This window comes from Mus caroli, unplaced genomic scaffold (genome assembly GCF_978045245.1).
Source record: "Mus caroli unplaced genomic scaffold, Mus_caroli_1 scaffold_18, whole genome shotgun sequence".
NCBI lineage: Eukaryota > Metazoa > Chordata > Mammalia > Rodentia > Muridae > Mus > Mus caroli.
In genome coordinates this window covers 69720255-69738238 of record NW_028227273.1, presented here as the reverse complement: position 1 = coordinate 69738238, position 17984 = coordinate 69720255, and the positions used below count along the sequence as shown (strand labels likewise).

At 45.4% G+C, this 17984-nt stretch overlaps 1 protein-coding gene across 4 annotated transcripts in view; it reads right to left on the bottom strand.

Moving 5' to 3' along the window:
• Nucleotides 1-17984, bottom strand: part of LOC110283822 (ATP-binding cassette sub-family A member 17) — a 108831-nt gene that overhangs the window by 51687 nt on the left and 39160 nt on the right. For all 4 annotated transcript variants that reach the window (XM_021149347.2, XM_021149346.2, XM_021149349.2 and 1 more), the window contains 5 exons: nucleotides 16685-16858; nucleotides 13892-14064; nucleotides 12902-13027; nucleotides 8774-8903; nucleotides 1830-1984 (listed from right to left, as the gene is read on the bottom strand). In XM_021149347.2, the coding sequence (XP_021005006.1) occupies nucleotides 1830-1984; nucleotides 8774-8903; nucleotides 12902-13027; nucleotides 13892-14064; nucleotides 16685-16858 (758 nt within the window). The remainder of the gene's footprint in view (nucleotides 1-1829; nucleotides 1985-8773; nucleotides 8904-12901; nucleotides 13028-13891; nucleotides 14065-16684; nucleotides 16859-17984) is intronic.

Sequence of the window (17984 nt, the reverse complement as noted above, 5' to 3'; positions counted from 1 at the left end):
ATCTGATGCCCTCTTCTGGTGTGTCTGAAGACAGTGACAGTGTACTTATGTATAATAATAAATCTTAAAAAAAAAAAGAGTTGGGGCTGGTCATCAGAAAGACTAAGCTACGATCGGAACCTCTACTCCCCCTCCTCCAGGAAAACTTGATAACTAATCCATCATGCTTACATAATAAAAATTGTGTAAACATTTCTAAGCTTCTCCGTGTGGGGTTCCTGGGTTGATAAATGCTTAGAAGAGCTGGGAGGGTTTGCCTCCTAAGGAGCATGGACAACTTACCATTTCCCAAGGCCTTGCTGTATCTGCTTCATCTGAGTGTTCGCTGTAGTCATTTTATCTATCTATCTATCTATCTATCTATCTATCTATCTATCTATCTATCTATCTATTTCTGCAATGAACTAGTCACTATTCGTTCATGTTCCCCAGTTTTGTGAGCAGTCACAGAAAATACTGAACCTGGGGCGTGAGCTATGGAAGTGACTTGAGTTTGTAAGTGGCATCTGAAGTGAGAGGTGGTCCTGTGGATCGGATGCTTGGGTTGATGGGGAGAGTTAGCCAGCTACAGGTAGCATCAGGTCAGTGTGTGCAGAACTGGATCAGACAGGAAACTGCCTTCCTATATCTAGTGTCAGCATATGGAGAAACATATATATGGTCCCTTAAAAAGACCCCACCCGCCAGGCGTGGTGGCACACGTCTTTAATCCCAGCACTTGGTTGGCAGAGGCAGGCGGATTTCTGAGTTTGAGGCCAGCCTGGTCTACAGAGTGAGTTCCAGGACAGCCAGGGCTACACAGAGAAACCCTGTCTCTAAAAAAACAAACAAACAAAAAAGACCCCACCCAACCCCAGACTAAAGCAGATGAAGCAGAGCGCTGTAGCCTCTCTTACCATTCCAAAGGATGGATGCAGACCCACTGTCTCTCTTACCATTCCTAAGGATGGACACAGACCCACTGTCTCCCTTACCATTCCCAAGAGTGGATGCAGACCCACTGTCTCTCTTACCATTCCTAAGAGTGGACGCAGACCCACTGTCTCTCTTACCATTCCTAAGAGTGGATGCAGACCCACTGTCTCTCTTACCATTCCTAAGAGTGGATGCAGACCCACTGCCTCTCTTACCATTCCCAAGAGTGGACGCAGACCCACTGTCTCTCTTACCATTCCTAAGAGTGGATGCAGACCCGCTGCCTCTCTTACCATTCCTAAGAGTGGATGCAGACCCACTGCCTCTCTTACCATTCCCAAGAGTGGACGCAGACCCACTGTCTCTCTTACCATTCCTAAGAGTGGATGCAGACCCGCTGCCTCTCTTACCATTCCTAAGAGTGGACGCAGACCCACTGTCTCTCTTACCATTCCTAAGAGTGGATGCAGACCCACTGCCTCTCTTACCATTCCTTAGTGGATGCAGACCCACTGCCTCTCTTACCATTCCTAAGAGTGGATGCAGACCCACTGTCTCTCTTACCATTCCTAAGAGTGGATGCAGACCCACTGCCTCTCTTACCATTCCTAAGAGTGGATGCAGACCCACTGTCTCTCTTACCATTCCTAAGAGTGGATGCAGACCCACTGCCTCTCTTACCATTCCTAAGAGTGGATGCAGACCCGCTGCCTCTCTTACCATTCCTAAGAGTGGATGCAGACCCACTGTCTCTCTTACCATTCCTAAGAGTGGATGCAGACCCACTGCCTCTCTTACCATTCCTTAGTGGATGCAGACCCACTGCCTCTCTTACCATTCCTAAGAGTGGATGCAGACCCACTGCCTCTCTTACCATTCCTTAGTGGATGCAGACCCACTGTTCACCAACTCACCTGACCATAGAAATAAAGGTGGTCAGTTACTGTAAAGTTATCAAATAAAATGTTATGCTGTGGGCACCAGCCCAGGCTCTTCCTAATTTGAACCATGTCTTTTGAAATTTCACATCCATGGATATATGCATGTCCTTTTGATGGAGTAATGAGACCTAGAACCAAGCAGAGAAGACATCCTAAAGTCATTTTCAGTCAGAGGCTGTAAGAGCAGGAATGCCTAACCATCACCCTGGCTCTGTCTCTTCTCCCACAGATCAGCCTCGTTCCACTTTGTCACCGTGATTCAATCAGCAATACCCAAGGGGATACTTGTCCTACATGTGACTGTGCTTGAGAATACGCAGGAAAGACTGGAGACAGGAGAAACACTTCCTGTGTTTGAGCAATTCTAGTTTGGCTAAATGAATTCAGTTACGTGGGTGTTTGCAAAGTAAATCACACTGCTGCAAGGCTTATGGCAAATCTGCATGATTAGTAAATATGGTGGGGAAAGCACTTTGGGGAGCTAACAGTTTTGAAATGTGATCCTCAGTGGTAGGTCTAACTTTATCCTCATTGACAATAAATATTTATTTCCCGAATGAATGAATGAAGGAAGTTACTAACAAATATATACCAGGATGCACCTTGATGGCCCGACTACCTACATTATTTTTTCTCTTTATTCTATTTAGAATGACAAGGGCAACACGTTCTTATCAAACAAAAAAAGTTCAGAAAAAAAAGAAAAAAGGTGTAACCAAAGAAACCGAGCTGGAGAGATGAGCCACAGGTTAAGAGCATTTGTTCTCAGAGGACTAGAGTTCAGTCCCCAAAACCCACATGGTGGTTTACAAAGTCAGTAACTCCACTTTCAGGGGATCTAGCACCCTCTTCTGGCGTCCTTGGGCATCAGGCACATACATGCATGCAGGCAAAACATTTATATGCATTGACTAAAACAATAAATCTTAAAATAGGTGGTAATGACGCATGCCTCTAATACCAGCACTCAGGAGGCAAAGGCAGGAGTATCTTTGTGAGTTCAAGGCCAGTCTGGTCTACAGAGGAAGTTCTAGGACAGCCAGGGCTATACAGAGAGAACCTATCTCAAAACAAAACAAAACAAAACAAAACAAAACAAAACAAAACAAAACAAAACAAAACAAAACAATGCCACCACCACCACCACTACCACCACCACCAACAAAACCCACTTTAAAAAAACCCAACAAATGATGTTTAATAAGTTCCACCATGAAAAGATAACTACTGTTAAATTTAGATATATAGCTTTACCTAGTTTTGGTTGGTTGGTTTTTGGTTTTTTGAGACAGGGTTTCTCTGTGTAGCCCTGGCTATCCTGGAACTCACTCTGTAGACCAGACTGGCCTCGAAGTCAGAAATCCACCTGCCTCTGCCTCCCAAGTGCTGGGATTAAAGGCATGGGCCACCACACCAGGCACCTTACCTAGTTTTATACACATTTTATTTGTTATTTATGTTTGTTGTGGTCGAGATAGATTGAACCTAGGGTTTCACATAGGCCAGGTAAGCGCTTTACCAATGAGCTAGACTCTTAAACCCCATATAGTGTTTTTATACTAAAATAAAAAATATAAGTTGTTCTTTTAGAATAACATTTTCTTTTCTGTTTTGTGGGTTTCTAGTTGTTTGTTTGAGACGAAGTCTCTATGAATGCCGAGCTGCCCCTTGCTTTGCCATATAACTCGGACTAGCCTAAACGTTCTGACACAGACCAGGCTAGCCCTTCTTGGAGCACTAAGATGCTCAGTATCACTGCTTGCTGCTGGCTGTCGTGTGCTTGTTTTTAGTATAATGGTGTATTCAGTCTATTTGTCTACAGAAAAACTGTATCCTTTTTATTTTTATTTCTTTTTTTTTTTTTTGAGATGAAGTTTGATTGCATAGGCCAAACTTTTGACAGACTTTATAGCCATGGACTTATTAAACATCATTTGTTGGTTTTTTTTAAAGTGGGCTTTGTTGGTGGTGGTGGTAGTGGTGGTGGTGGTGGCATTGTTTTGTCTTGTCTTGTTTATTTTCATGCATGGCTAGAAACACATCATTAAAACACACACACATTTCTTTACACGCCTCAGTTGTGTGCGTGGCAGGGGGCATAAGACCCGCGGAGGCAGAGAAAAGCTCAAGGGAGCCAGCTCTCTCCCTCCACCATAGAGGTTCTGGGATTTGAACTTAAGCCTTCAGCCTTGGTGGCACGTGCCTTTACACATGGCGCCACCTCAGCAGCTCAGATCTGTAGAACTCCTCAGAGCTAAAACAGACCTCATGGTCACAGGGCCTATGCCCTTCCCAGGAAATCTCTGTGTGAGGTTTACTGTACAGTGTGACTCTGTGGTGTCCTTGGCGCCCGACTGCCAGGATCCCTTTCCCTTCAATGCTGCCACACTCACACTGGGGATATCTCCCCCCTGCTTGGTCCCCCTGTACCCCCTCCCCCGAACCCGGCACAGCTGTAACACCTGCAATACACACATAAGATGGTTCACAGCTAGTTGTGACTTCAGCTCCAAGAGATCCAACACCTTCCCTTGCCACTGTAGTGAGTGTTAACACATATCTGGGTACATGAATGTTGAAGCCAGAGGCCAACCTCAAGTGTCATTCCCTGGGAACTGTAGGCCTTGTATCGAGAGATAGCTCACTCTCAGGGACTGGAGGCTTGGCTGACTGGGTTGGGCCAGTTGGCCAGAGAGCCCCAGGAATTCACCTGTCTCTTTGTCCCTCCGCAGCACTGGGATTGCAGTGGGCACTGAATTGTCATTGTCTTGTGTGGCAAGCTCCCTAACACAGGGAACAAGGACTATGATGATGAGGGCCTCTACAGTTATGCAGAGTTTATCAGAGTATATCTAACAAGAGAGCAGAGCCCAAAGCCGGGTGTGGTGCTGCACACCTTTAATCCCAGCACTCGGGAGGCAGAGGCAGGTGGATTTCTGAGTTCGAGGCCAGCCTGCTCTACAAAGTGAGTTCCAGGACAGTCAGGGCTACACAGAGAAACCCTGTCTCAAAAATAAAAAAAAAAAAAAAAAAAGAAAGAAAGAAAGAAAAAAAAGAAAAGAAAAGAAAAGAAAAAAGGAGAGAGAGAGAGAGAGAGAGAGAGAGCAGAGACTGAACTCAAAAATGCCCAGCTGCCTTTAAAGATCAGTGTGTTCTCTGGAGCACGACATCTTGGAGCCCTAGAATGCTGCAATGGGGGCAGCGTGTATACACGCGCGTGCACACTTGTATACCCACATGCTCACACACACAATTACGTTCACACACACACACACACACATGCACAGTCACTCATATGCCCACACATGCTCACACACACAAGTACACACAGATTCACACAGACACACATACACACACACACACACACACACACACACACACATGCACAGTCACTCATAAACACACTGATGAAACAAATGACAGCACCCCTCTCCAGTCCCTCTACCTGTGGGAAAGCTACATCCCAGGGATCGAACCCAATGCTGGGAAAGTACTCAGTCATTCATTTGGACCCCCAGCTCTTTAAAAAAGAACAAACTTCTCCCGTTATAGGGAAATCCACAAAACTGGCCTCAGTGTGAAAGTCTAGGATGAGGTAGGTGTGTCAGGCTAGCAACCACTGCTACTTTCCCCTAGGCTTCCATATCAGAGGACAACCACAGTGGAAGAGCAATATCAAGGCCACATCCAGAGACCGGATAGATGGCTTAGAGGTTAGGAACACATACGGTTCTTATAGAGCACCCAAATGCAGGCTCTAGCTCACAACCACCTATAGCTCCAGTTCCAGTAGATCAGATGTCCTCTCTGGCCCCTGCAGACAACTGAACTCACATGTACATACCTGTAGACAGGCATACATATAATTAAAAATAAATCACTTTTTAAAGGTGACAAGGTGTAGGAGCTGGGGGAGATAGCTGGTAAAGGGTTTGTCATGCAGGTATGAGGACTGTGTTCAATCCTCAGCACCCGTGTAATCCCAGCTCTGGGGAGGCAGAGGCAGGCAGATACCCAAGGCTCCTTGGCCAGCCACCTGAGGCTAATCAGCAAGCCTCAGGTCCCCATGGGCAAACCTGTTTGACAAAGCAAGGTGCACAGCTCCGAAGAATGACACTTGAAGCTGACCTCTGGTTTCCATCCACACACCCACAGCCACATGCACTACATACATACCCAAGGATAAAAGGTGACACTACTCTAGAGTAATTCTAGAAAGCATTTGTTCAGGGTAATAGTGGTGGTGCACACCTTTAATCCTAGCACTTAGGAGGCAGAGGCAGTCAGATTTATGAGTTTGAGGTCAGCCTGGTCGACAGAGTGAGTTCCAGGACAGCTGGGGCTACACAGAGAACATGTCTCTAAAAAACAAAACAAAACAACAACAAAACAAAGAAAAAGGTTTCATGTAAATTTATAACAACAGAAAATGTAAATAACTTCAGAGAAAAACTAAAACTTGATGAAGTAGAAAAACAATATATAATAATACATAAAGTTTGGGATTTTTCTGACATAGTATTCACACACACACACACACACACAGCTATAACCCTAGCACTTGTTACTTGAGGCTAGCCTGGGCTACACAACAGATTCTTTCTGCAAAAAATTATGGCCTTGGAAGCCTTTTGCTAGGCAATGTCCTGGGAAGCAGCTGGATTCTCCTTTTCTACTGAGTATCTGCAGATCTCATGAATATCATTATGTGTCTCCTAGCGGCATCCTTTTCACTAAGCCAGAGTTATTATTTTTTTTTTGGTATGGTCTATAATTTTGTTAGAAATCTGTGATAGAGCTTCTACAATCTTGCACTCATAGTGGGCATTCACCAGTATTTACAGTTCAGCCTTCCAGTCAATGAAATCTACGTGTTCTGTGCAAACACACTGTTCCAGCACTGTGGTTCCAGAAGTAAACAGGGCAGATTCTTAGGGGATAAGATGGGATGGAGAGACAGAGAGATCACATACACATACAAACGAAATGCAGAAATCCTGGCCCAAAACAAGGGACTGTAATAGGGAAGCCTGTGAGAGAAAATAGACTTCCTCAACAATCTATCCCTAGTACGTGTTGGAGCACTTCTAGGTATATGCCCAGGAGTGGTATAGCTGGGTCCTCAGATAGTACTACATTCAATTTTCTGAGGAACCACCAAACTGATTTCCAGAGTGGTTATCAACCAACCAGACCCCCAGAGCTCCCAGGGACGAAGCCATCACCCAAGGAGCACACATGGCTCCAGCTACATATGTAGCAGAGGATGCCCTTGTCATGCATCAATGGGAGGAGAAGTCCGTGGTCCTATCAAGGCTGGATAGATGCCCCAGTGTAGGGGAATTGAGAGTGGGGAGGTGGGAGTGGGGGGGTGGAGGAACACCCTCATAAAAGCAGGGGGAGGAAAGATAGGATAGGGGGTTTCCGGAAGGGGGGAACCCAGTAAGGAGATAACATTTGAAATGTAAATAAAGAAAACATCCAATAAAAAAAAAAAACCCAAAAAAACAAAAAAACAAAAAAACAAAAAAACCAAAAAAATCAATCTAGTCCCTGAGTTGCCTACTTGACATTTAGCCTATGGGCACAACTGGACTTCTTTTCCAGCAGTGAGAACTTCACACACACTGGGAGAGGATTCTCTTAGCCTAACAGGTTAGGGACAGCCTGTATTTAAAGAGGTCTACCCCTCTAGAAATGCTTGCACCTCTGTTTAGGAAATTGTGGGGCTCAGTTGCAGTGTTACACCCACAAAATCCACCCACTGTATGTGTTCTAGATAGGACTTTCCTGTTTCTAGTCGACACTTGGCTTTCAGTCCTGCTAGCAGAGGTGTGTGGCCAAGAGTGTGGCCTCCCACCAATTGTCAGTAAGTCCTGCTGTTCTTCAAGTGTCTTTACACTTATTTACTAAGAGACTTACAGCTGCCAGACTGAGCTGCTAACAGCTTCCTAGCCCTGTGCTACACTGTGTGTAAGAACCCGTTGATTTCTGGAGCTCCGTCACAGCTGAATATTCACTCCTTTGGTTTTGTGCAGAGCTTTATACAAGTTAAACCTCCAATAAATGTTTCTTGAATGAGTTTTCAAATTTCACAGGATATCATTTCAGTTGACAGAATGTGAAATAATTATTTCAATATAAAAATGAGTCTGGCCGGGCAGTGGTGGTGCACGCCTTTAATCCCAGCACTTGGGAGGCAGAGGCAGGTGGATTTCTGAGTTCGAGGCCAGCCTGGTCTACAGAGTGAGTTCCAGGACAGCCAGGGCTACACAGAGAAACCCTGTCTCAAAAAAAAAAAAAAAAAAAAAAAAAAAAGAGTCTGAAATGGGTATTTTAGGACAACTCACAGATGTCATCCTGAAAGTACCTGCGGTAATCAAATCCAAAGATGTTTTCGTTGAGAGATTTCAGTTGCTGAGAGATTAGCAGTGTCTTACATCGAACAGGAAAGTCCTATCTAGAAAGAAACTAAGCATGCCTTGCCACAGTGAACGAAATGTAGCTCTGTAGGCTGATGGAAAGACACAAAGATTTCCTTTTCTGGGTGTAGTTACTGAACTGTAAGCATATACAACCAGATACTACAAAGATGGTACAATTAACAATAAACCAGCCAGGCAGTGGTGGCACATGCCTTTAATCCCAGCACTTGGCAGGCAGAGGCAGGCAGATTTCTGAGTTCAAAGCCAGCCTGGTCTACAGAGTGAGTTCCAGGACAGCCAGGGCTACACAGAGAAACCCTGTCTTGAAAAACCAAATCAAACCAAACCAAACCAAACCAAACCAAACCAACAAAAACAATACACCATATTTAATATTAAAATGTCAATGAAATTTAGCAGAGAAGTCCAAAATCTAGATCTGTGCAACCATTTGTTAAGGGTTTTCTCAGCAGAGCTGACCCATACCAGTACCTGTCAGAACAGAGCAGACGGTGGTCTTCCCTGCTCCGTTGTGTCCCAGAAGAACAGTGACCTGCCCCTTGTACAGGTTCATGCTCAGATCTCTGATGGCTATACGTTTACTCCTTCCCGAATAGAACACCTGTAGGAAAGTCAGAGCATGACTGGCAGGGGCATACCACACAGAGAGGCCGTCCTGAAGAGTACGGCAAGTCCATCAAGCAGGGAGGGGGCTGGAGAGATGGCGCAGCATTAAGAGTTCATATAGCTCTTGTAGAGGACCCAAGTTTGATTCCAAGTATCCACATTGGCCGGTCTAGCCTCCTGTCCCTCTAGTTCCCGGGGTATCTGAGGCCTCTGGCCTCCATGGCACCTGCACTCATGTGCACACGCCCCATGCCCAACTCCCCCACATACGTGCTCCCAATTAAAAATAAGAATCGTTTTGAAAATGCAGGTCGGGCTGGTGAGATGGCTCAGTGGGTAAGAGCACCCGACTGCTCTTCCGAAGGTCAGGAGTTCAAATCCCAGCAACCACATGGTGGCTCACAACCATCCGTAACAAGATCTGACTCCCTCTTCTGGAGTGACTGAAGACAGCTACAGTGTACTTACATATAATAAATAAATAAATCTTAAAAAAAAAAAAAAAAAAAAAGAAAATGCAGGTCATTAATGGGTATCCAAACTGCAACCCTTGCAGGGGAGACCTTCCTCTCATAACTCTACAGCCTTGAGCTCCTGGGGAGTCTGCCTGGGAACCCCTTCTGCAGTCTTGAAACAGTATTAGGAAACCTGAACCAAAGGCCTAGGAGCACAAGGTAGGAAGGCTTGTGGCAGGAATGGAGTTCTTCTCTCCACTCATAAGTGGACCTTCCCCGTTCACTCAGCTCAGCCTCTGAGAAAGGGCGCCCTGGTCCTTCAGTAGGGGGTGTGCAACCGAGGAGCACCAGAGTCTTCTGATTCCAGCTCAGAAAGCTCCAGAACTTTAAATGCCATTTACTGTTGAAGAAATTCATGCTTTAAGTGTAAGGAAAGAGGAGCTGAAGAGATAGCAAGTGTGGCCTTGATGGAGGAAGTATGTCACAGTCGGGGGCAGGCTTTGAGGTCTCACATATGTTCAAATCTGGCCAGTGTAACACAGTCTCCTTCTGCTGCCTGTGGACCAAGGTGCAGAACTCCTGCACCATGCCTGCCTGCATGCTGCCATGCTTCCTGCCATGATGATAATGGACTAAACCTCTGAGATTGTAAGCCAGTCCCAATTAAATGCTGTCCTTTATAAGAGTTGCCTTGGTCATGGTGTCTCCTCACAGCAATAAAACTAAGACAGTGGCTTACAACCATCTATGATGGGATCCAATACCCTCCTCTGGTCCTGCAGCAAGCCCTCATATACATAAAATACATAAGTAAATAAACTTTCAAAAGAAGAGTAAGGCCATACCAGAGATGGCATTGCACTTCAGTGTCTGATTCAGACTATATCTGTCCCATCTAATAGCATCTGGGCTGGGCGTTGTATATGGAATTCCGACACTGTTGGCCACTGGGATTGGGCTGGACTTGAGGTATGGAATTCACTGTGGGTCACTGGGACTTAGATGTCTGTTGTTACAGGCCATCTGATGATGCCCAGAACGAGGTATTACAGAAGGAGTTTGCTCACTCCTTATACCTATTTGGTCTCCACAGTCTTGTCCTCTGACTTCAGCCTCCTTTTCAGCAGGGGTGCTGTGTGGCCCAACTGTAAACAAGGACAGGCAGTCTGCTGCAAGCAAGTAGAGGGAAGAGGGCAAAGGGAAGGAAAGGCACACCAGAGGGAGCATTCAAACCCCGCCCGGCCTTCTGCCACCAATGAGTGGCCCCAGCCATTCTGCAGTCTTAAAAGCTCATGGTAGGGATGGTCCAGGGAGAAGCAATGATTACATCTGTCACAGTTAGAAAGAGCAGAGATCTGGCTCTGCTGATTGGCTGAAATCATGCAGACCCATCTGCCCCAAGACTGCATATTATGAAGAGAGAGCCAGAGCCAGTAGAAGAGAGTGAGAGAACAGGAGGGAACACACGGGAGAGCTAGGAGGCTCCTAAACACTAATTTTATAGAGGACCTGGACTCATTTCCTGGGTGTCCTGGGCTAGGACATGATCCATTTGTCCCCAGGTAGAAGGCAACACAAGGCTGAGTGGTTTGTTTATTTGCTTATTTATTTATATGTATAAAAATACATATTTCTAAAATTTTACTTATTTAAAGTATGAGTGCTCTACTGCATAAACATCCGCCATCTGAAGAGGGCATCAGATCCCCCTATAGATGGTTGTGAGCCACCATGTGGTTGCTGGGAATTGAACTCAGGACCTCTGAAAGACAGTCAGTGCTCTTAATGGCTGAGCCATCTCTCCAGTCCTGTTTTGTTGTTTTTGTTTGGTTTGCTTTTGTTTTTTTTTTGTTGTTGTTGTTGTTTTTTTTTTGAGACAGCTTTAACTACATATCCCTGACTGCCTTGAGTTCCCTATGTAGACCAGGCAGACCTCAAACTTACAGAGATCCATGTGCCTCTGCCTACCAAGTGCTGGGATTGAAGGCGTGTGCTACCATATCCAGCCAAGTTAGAGTTTTAAAGTCATAATACCAAAGGTCTGAGTTGTCCCTCTGCTTTCTTTTATAGTTGAAGAACAGAGATTTCAGACAGCCAAACTCTGTAGGCACAGTAAGCACCGAGACTATACCTGTTGCGGAAATCTCAGTAAACAGGGCTCTGTGTGAAGCAAGCCTCTGCAAGCACCTATGGAACGGTAGCTTCCTGCTCCTGGGTTTGGAGGCTAATAGGGAGATCTGGTTTACATTTTGATTTGGTGGATACAAGTGCTCCATCAAACAGCTGCACTCTGGCCTGTCTCCAGTGGAGGTGGAGAAGATGCTGTTTCTGAGAAACCCTCATCAACAGGCCTTCCTTCCACTTAACTTCATGACAGGAAACGGGGCATTTCAAGTTGTGTTTCTAAGTTTTGAGAATAGGGTCACATAAGGAGAGCCAGATGCAGATACTTACATCCAACCAGTGGACAGAAGCTGGGGACCCCTGTGGATGAATTAGGGAAAAGCTGGAAGAAGCTGAGGAGGAGCTCATAGGAAGACCAGAAATCTCAACTAATCTCTCAGACACTGAGCCACCAATCAGGCAGCATACACCAGCTGCTATGACGCCTCCCACACGTATACAGCTGAGGACTGACTGCCTGGTCTGGCCTCAGTGAGAGAAGAAGCACCTAACCCTGGAGAGACTTGAGGCCCGGGGGGGGGGGGGCGCGAGGGCAGGGGGGGGACGTCCTCTTGGAGAGGGTTGGGAGGGAAGAATGGGATGGACTGTCAGAGGGTGGACGGGGAGGAGAATCACAACTGGACTGTAAAAAAAAAAAAACTGAATGATGATGATACCAAACCAAACCAAACAAAAACTCTCTGAATTACACAGAGCAGCTTGTAAGTGAAGGAAAATGAGATTTTGTAACTTGTGATTCATGTAAAAAAAAGTTGTCTATGATCCCGTGGCCTGGGGCCGAGAACAAAGCAGAACAGGCCCAGGCATGCATGCCAGGGCAGGGCTGTTGTTAAGACATTCCTAAGAACAGCTTGACCATAAAGTTGAAAAGGAATGCAAGGACACAAGCAGGGCTATCTTGTCTGAGTCAACACCATCTGGCCAGAACCTTCCCTCTGTCTATTGACATACATCAACTGGTTGCTATGTGAACAAAGATAAGCCCCCAGCCCACAGGAACAAAGTCCTGATGCCCTTTTGCAGATATGTAATCTTTCTGTTAATGTTTGAAAGAGCCAGTCCCATACCTTTGTTGAAATTCCTCACACCCCTATCCCTTTTTTTCCCATAAAAACCCCTAGCTCTCGAGACTCGGGGTCGACTCCCCTGCCTCCTGTGTCGGCTCAGAGCTCTGCCAATAAAGCTTCGTGTGTATTGCATCAAGAAGGATTCTTGTGTGTTTGTGGGTGCACCCTGTCCCTGGACTAGAGTGGGGGTCCCCATATTGGGGGTCCTACATAAGCACGGTTTGAACAAAACACAAGCTTAGAGGGTTGTTTCTCAAGTCCCGTAGAGGAAGTTAGAAAGCCGATACCTTATACAGATGTTGTATTTCAATTGTGTTCATCTGATTCATTGGCTCATCCTGCATGAAATCCCCTTTTGACGGTTTCTCAGGATCCCCAATATTCAAAAGTGGCGGTATCGCTGGAACGGGCTTCTGCACGAGAAGTTAACTTACACACTAACTGTTCATGTGATCTTTCTCTTCCAGGAGATACATTTTGGTGAATTAGACCCCTGCCCCATAGGCAGTTTATTTGCTGAACCAATTATTTCATGGCACCTGGAAAAATTTACCAGCACGCTGATGGATTCACTCCAGATCGTCTATAATCCCTGGCAGGCCCTCAGAGAGGAGCTAAGGAAACAGCTGTATTTCCAGCCTCTTGACTCCACTTGGAAAGCCACCTTACCAGTAGTCCTGGGGGAGCGACCTGGATGGGGATGCTGGTGTAGTATTTACCTGTTTTTCCATACTCTCAGAAAGAAGGCAGAGCAGATGCTGCAGAGGGTCCTCACTAGGCCCATAGGCAAACATCCCCAGGCCACCGGGCGAGGCGAAGCTGAGCACAAGGAGCTCATATTTGTAAGAAAAAGTAGTCTGTGGATTTCTGGGGTTGTCTAGAAAAGCTGTTGGCACTGCTATTGGCACACTGGCGTGATCTCAGTGGAGAAACGGGGTGTGAGAACTCTAGGAGATTGGGTTCTGATGTTAGCAAGGGGGTGAGTTCTGTGGGATGACGCAGGACCTGGGATTCAACAGGCATACACTGGACGAGATGATCCTCCCTGTTTCATCTTCGAGTCCAGTGTGTCAGATGTGGGGTAGGTTCAGAGAAACCGAGACTCACTGGTAATTATGCTCCGCTGCCAACCACAGGGTGATAGGTGAATCGAGGGTAGAGACTTACTGGTGCCCGAGATCTTAATTAGCACATTATTGGGAGACAGAGGAACGCAGATGACAGATATATAAAAAAAAAGTAACATATGTCTCTAAAATAGCAGAATCAGAACTTACCTTGGCAAAGATGTACCAAGACTTAGGTATTCCAAACTTTCTTGGGAAGAGAGACTCCACCAAGAAGGCTATCAGACAGTATAAAAAGGAGTCCAGCAAGAGCATCCCCAGCACCTGAGCAAAGCTGAAGTCTCCCCAGACACTGCCTATGTTCCTCCATTGGATGCCTGTGCCTGTTCCAAAGAAGGTAGACAGTGGCTGTCTGCTCAGTCTACAAGATTCAGCAGTTCTAATCTAGAGATAGGGGTTAGGGGAGTTCTGGAGAGCTGAAGTCTTCACTCCACACTGGAAAGCTAACAGAGTTGGGTTCTGATGTTAGCAAAGAATGGTAGCAGCAGCAGCAACAACAACAACGCACTTGCCAACAGGGTGAGAGGGTGAGGGGACAAGGCACCTCCATTTTCCTCAACTGTCATTGAACTGAGGCCACTGCTAGAGTGTGCTCCCCACTCAGGGGGTAGAGGTGCTTCCTTCTGCAACTAATCCTCCCCCAAACCATGTTTCTTAGTTGATGCTAGCGCCAACAAAGTTTATAAGCAATACTAACCACTACAGAGGTTCTTAAAATATCTATTGTAGTAGTACCAGGGATTGGACTAATGAACTCACACACAATAGGCAAGCACTTTACCAATGAACTATATTCCCAGTCCTTCCCTCTTTTTGTTTAATAGACAAGGTCTCTCTAAGTTTCTGAGGCTGCCCATGAACTCTCATTCCTCCTGCCTCAGCCTCCCTAGTAGCTGGGATTGCTGGCATATGCCACCATGCCCATTTAATGGAGAATTTTTAAATTTCCATTTTCATTCTTTTGCTCATTTGCACGGATGTGGTGTGAGTGTGTGCGTGTGTGCATGTGTACCATGGCATCTGTATGCAGGTCAGAAGACAGCAGGAAGGAGGTCAGATCTCTCCTTCCTTCTACCGTACACACTCTGGGCATCAGACATGAAGGCAAGCAGCTTTAACCACTAAGCCATCTCAGGGCCCTTTCAAGGTTTCATTCTATCACCACTATTGACATATTAGGCTTTTCTTTGTTTTTGTTTTTTTAGTGTTGAATAGAGTTTATTCAGGGCACAGGGAGGGGAGTCAAGAGGGTAGTAGAGGCAGAGAAAGGAAGAGAGAGAGAGAGAGAAGAGAAGTAGAGGCCAGCCATGAGCATGTGGAAAGAGAGGGGGGAGGGGAATGGGGAGAGAGCGGGAACAGGAAGGCAAGAGCAAGAGCGAGCAAGAGAGCATATTAGTATCTTTTATAAAGAAATGTAGTGGGGCTGGAGAGATGGACCAGCAGCTAAGAGCACTGGCTGCTTTTCCAGAGGTCCGAGGTTTGATTCCTGCCATCTATGTGTGTATTAGCCTTCTGCATATTCTTTTTCCCCTGAAGTGACAGGTGTTTTTGCCTCGCTATTCTAAATTACAGGAGCAAGTTTCTAGTGATGTGAGTGAGTTCCTTAAACATTCTGAACGTAAGCGGCTTGCCGGCTCAATGTGATATATGTGTCTTCTCTCACTCTAACCTGACTTTCCCTTCTTCTTACACATCTTAATTTCAATGTTGATATTTTGTTATTTATGGGGCTAACAAAGAATAAACAAAGAATAAAAACTTCTAGGACAATCAGAGCTGTGTGCTTTCAAGGCTGATCTTCTCAGGTATCTGCTACAGTGATGGTAAGCAAACTGTGTTAAAGGTTTGGTTCCCATGGAGATGCTATTGGGAGTTGGCAGAAACTTTAGCAGGTGGAGCTTAGCAGGAGGTGGGGCTTAGCAGGAGGTGGGGCTTAGCAGGAGGTGGAGCTTAGCTGTAGATGGAGCTTAGCAGGAGGTGGAGCTTAGCAGTAGGTGGAGCTTAGCAGGAGGTCTTTAGGTGATGGGAGGGTTGTTCTAACAGGATATAAGACTTGGATAATTTTGGTTTTTGGTTCGCTTCCTGGTAGCTTGCTTTGCTGTGTACTTCTCTCATGAAGTGCTGGATACCCAGAGTTCCAACATGAGGAGGCCACCTAATCTTTGACTGGAATCTACAGATTCGTAAATCAAAACAAGCCTTTCTCATTACAAGTTAATTATTTCAGTTATTTCATCATAATAACATAAGGCTGATTAATACCATTCCCTAGAGAAACCTGTAAAAGAGGAGACATCACAAGCAATAAGACTAATACATATGAAAACTACATTATCAGTACAGTTTACAATATTTTCTGAGTTTCTAATCATAACGTTATATATTTTATATCTATAGACTTGTACAAGTATATAATTTCTTAGTCATTTTTCCAAACAAAGCTACTCTGTTGCCCAAGCTAGCCTGGATGGAATTCCTGGGCTCCAGTAAACTTCCTGTGTTAGCCTTCCAGACAGCTGGGGCTACAGGCCCAGGCCAACATGTTTGGGTCCAATTTCCTTCCTTTAATATGTTTTAGTTTCCCTCCCCATATGTATGTCTATCCTGTAAAGTTTTGTTTGTTTGCTTGCTTTTGTTTTAGCTTTTTCTATGTAACCCTGGCTGTCCTAGAACTCACTGGACCAGACTGGCCTCAAACCCAGAGATCAGCCTCCCAAGTGCTGGGATTAAAGACATGTGACACCACTTGCCCGGCTTATGCTGTCAGGTTTGTGAAGCACACCCTATATCTCTTTAGCATCCCACATTATAACGTAATGTAAATGCTCGGAACATGAAATGAAATAATCATGGCAATTCTGTGTATTTGGAAATGGAGGGCAGCCTTGTCCATCGCAAAGCATGTAGGCAGCCTAAATAGAGTTTGAGAAAGATGAATCTTACCTTCTGCTTCAAACAGAGATATGAACCGGACTCCCGTTGCCATGGCAACATTGGAGAAGAGGCAAGAGAGTATCTTCTGGGTGTAAGTCCTCTGGTGGTAGCTGAAAGTGATGTACATGTAGGGAAGATAAGTGAAGAAGAAGACAGTGCCACCTATCACAGTTCCTACGTGGGCTGCAGAGTCAGAGGGGAGAGGAAGGCTCATCAGTAACTTACTGTCACAGAAACCTTGTTTCCTGCCAAGAGAAAAATACTATCTCTGTGATAGGTTCAGCGTTTCAGAAATGAAGCCATCTCTTTTTATACTTGCACTCTTACTAGTGAAGGATGGAAAGAAACACTTACAGCATTTTTAAACGTGAAAGTTGCTGCTTGGTGTGGTGGCGCACGCTTTTTAATCCCAGCACTTGGGAGGCAGAGACAGGCCGATTTCTGAGTTTGAGGTTAGCCTGATCTACAAAGTGAGTTCCAGGACAGCCAGGGCTATACAGAGAAACCCTGTCTCGAAAACCAAAAGAAAAAAAAAAAGATTTGCCTTGGTCATGGTATCTGTTCACAGCAGTAAAACCCTAACTAAGACAGTATACTTAGATTTCCTTCGTTGTAAGTGGTGGATATGCTGGCTGCTTTCCTTATGTTGAACCATTCTTGTTCTTCATTCCCGCTCCTTCCCTCCCTTTTTTCTCCCTCCCTCCTTTCCTTTTTCTCTCCTTTTCTACTCAGAAGTTTATGCTATGTGGTTCAAGTATAGACCAAGCTGACCGTGAACCTACAATTCTGCCTTAGCCTTATCAGCTTGTGGTTACTGGGACCAAGGCCAGCAGACATCTTTTTAGTCATGTTGCAGTTTTGTTGAGATTCTCATTTTGACACAGAGTCTCACTGTAGCCCAAATTGGCTGATAATTCCACTGCCTTGGTGTCCAAAGTGCTGGGATTATAAATAAATTTTACATTTCTGGGATAAATCCTTTTTGGCATGGTGTTTAATTCCTTTAACATGCTTGATTTGATTCCCCAGTGTCTTGTTGAGAACTTCCCATAAATTTATATGTCAGATAAATCTATAATCTCTGTAAAAATATTTGAAAAATTTTATGTTCATTTATGCATGTGAGTATTTTGCCTCTATGTGCATGTGTGCATATGAGTGTGTATTGAATCTATGCTTGGTACCCACAGAGACAAGAAGAGGGCATTGGAATCCCTGGAGCTGGAGTTACAGATGGCTGTGAGCCACTATGTGGGAACCGGGAACCAGACCCGTCCTCTGCAAGAAGAGCCGGTGCCACACAGAAGGA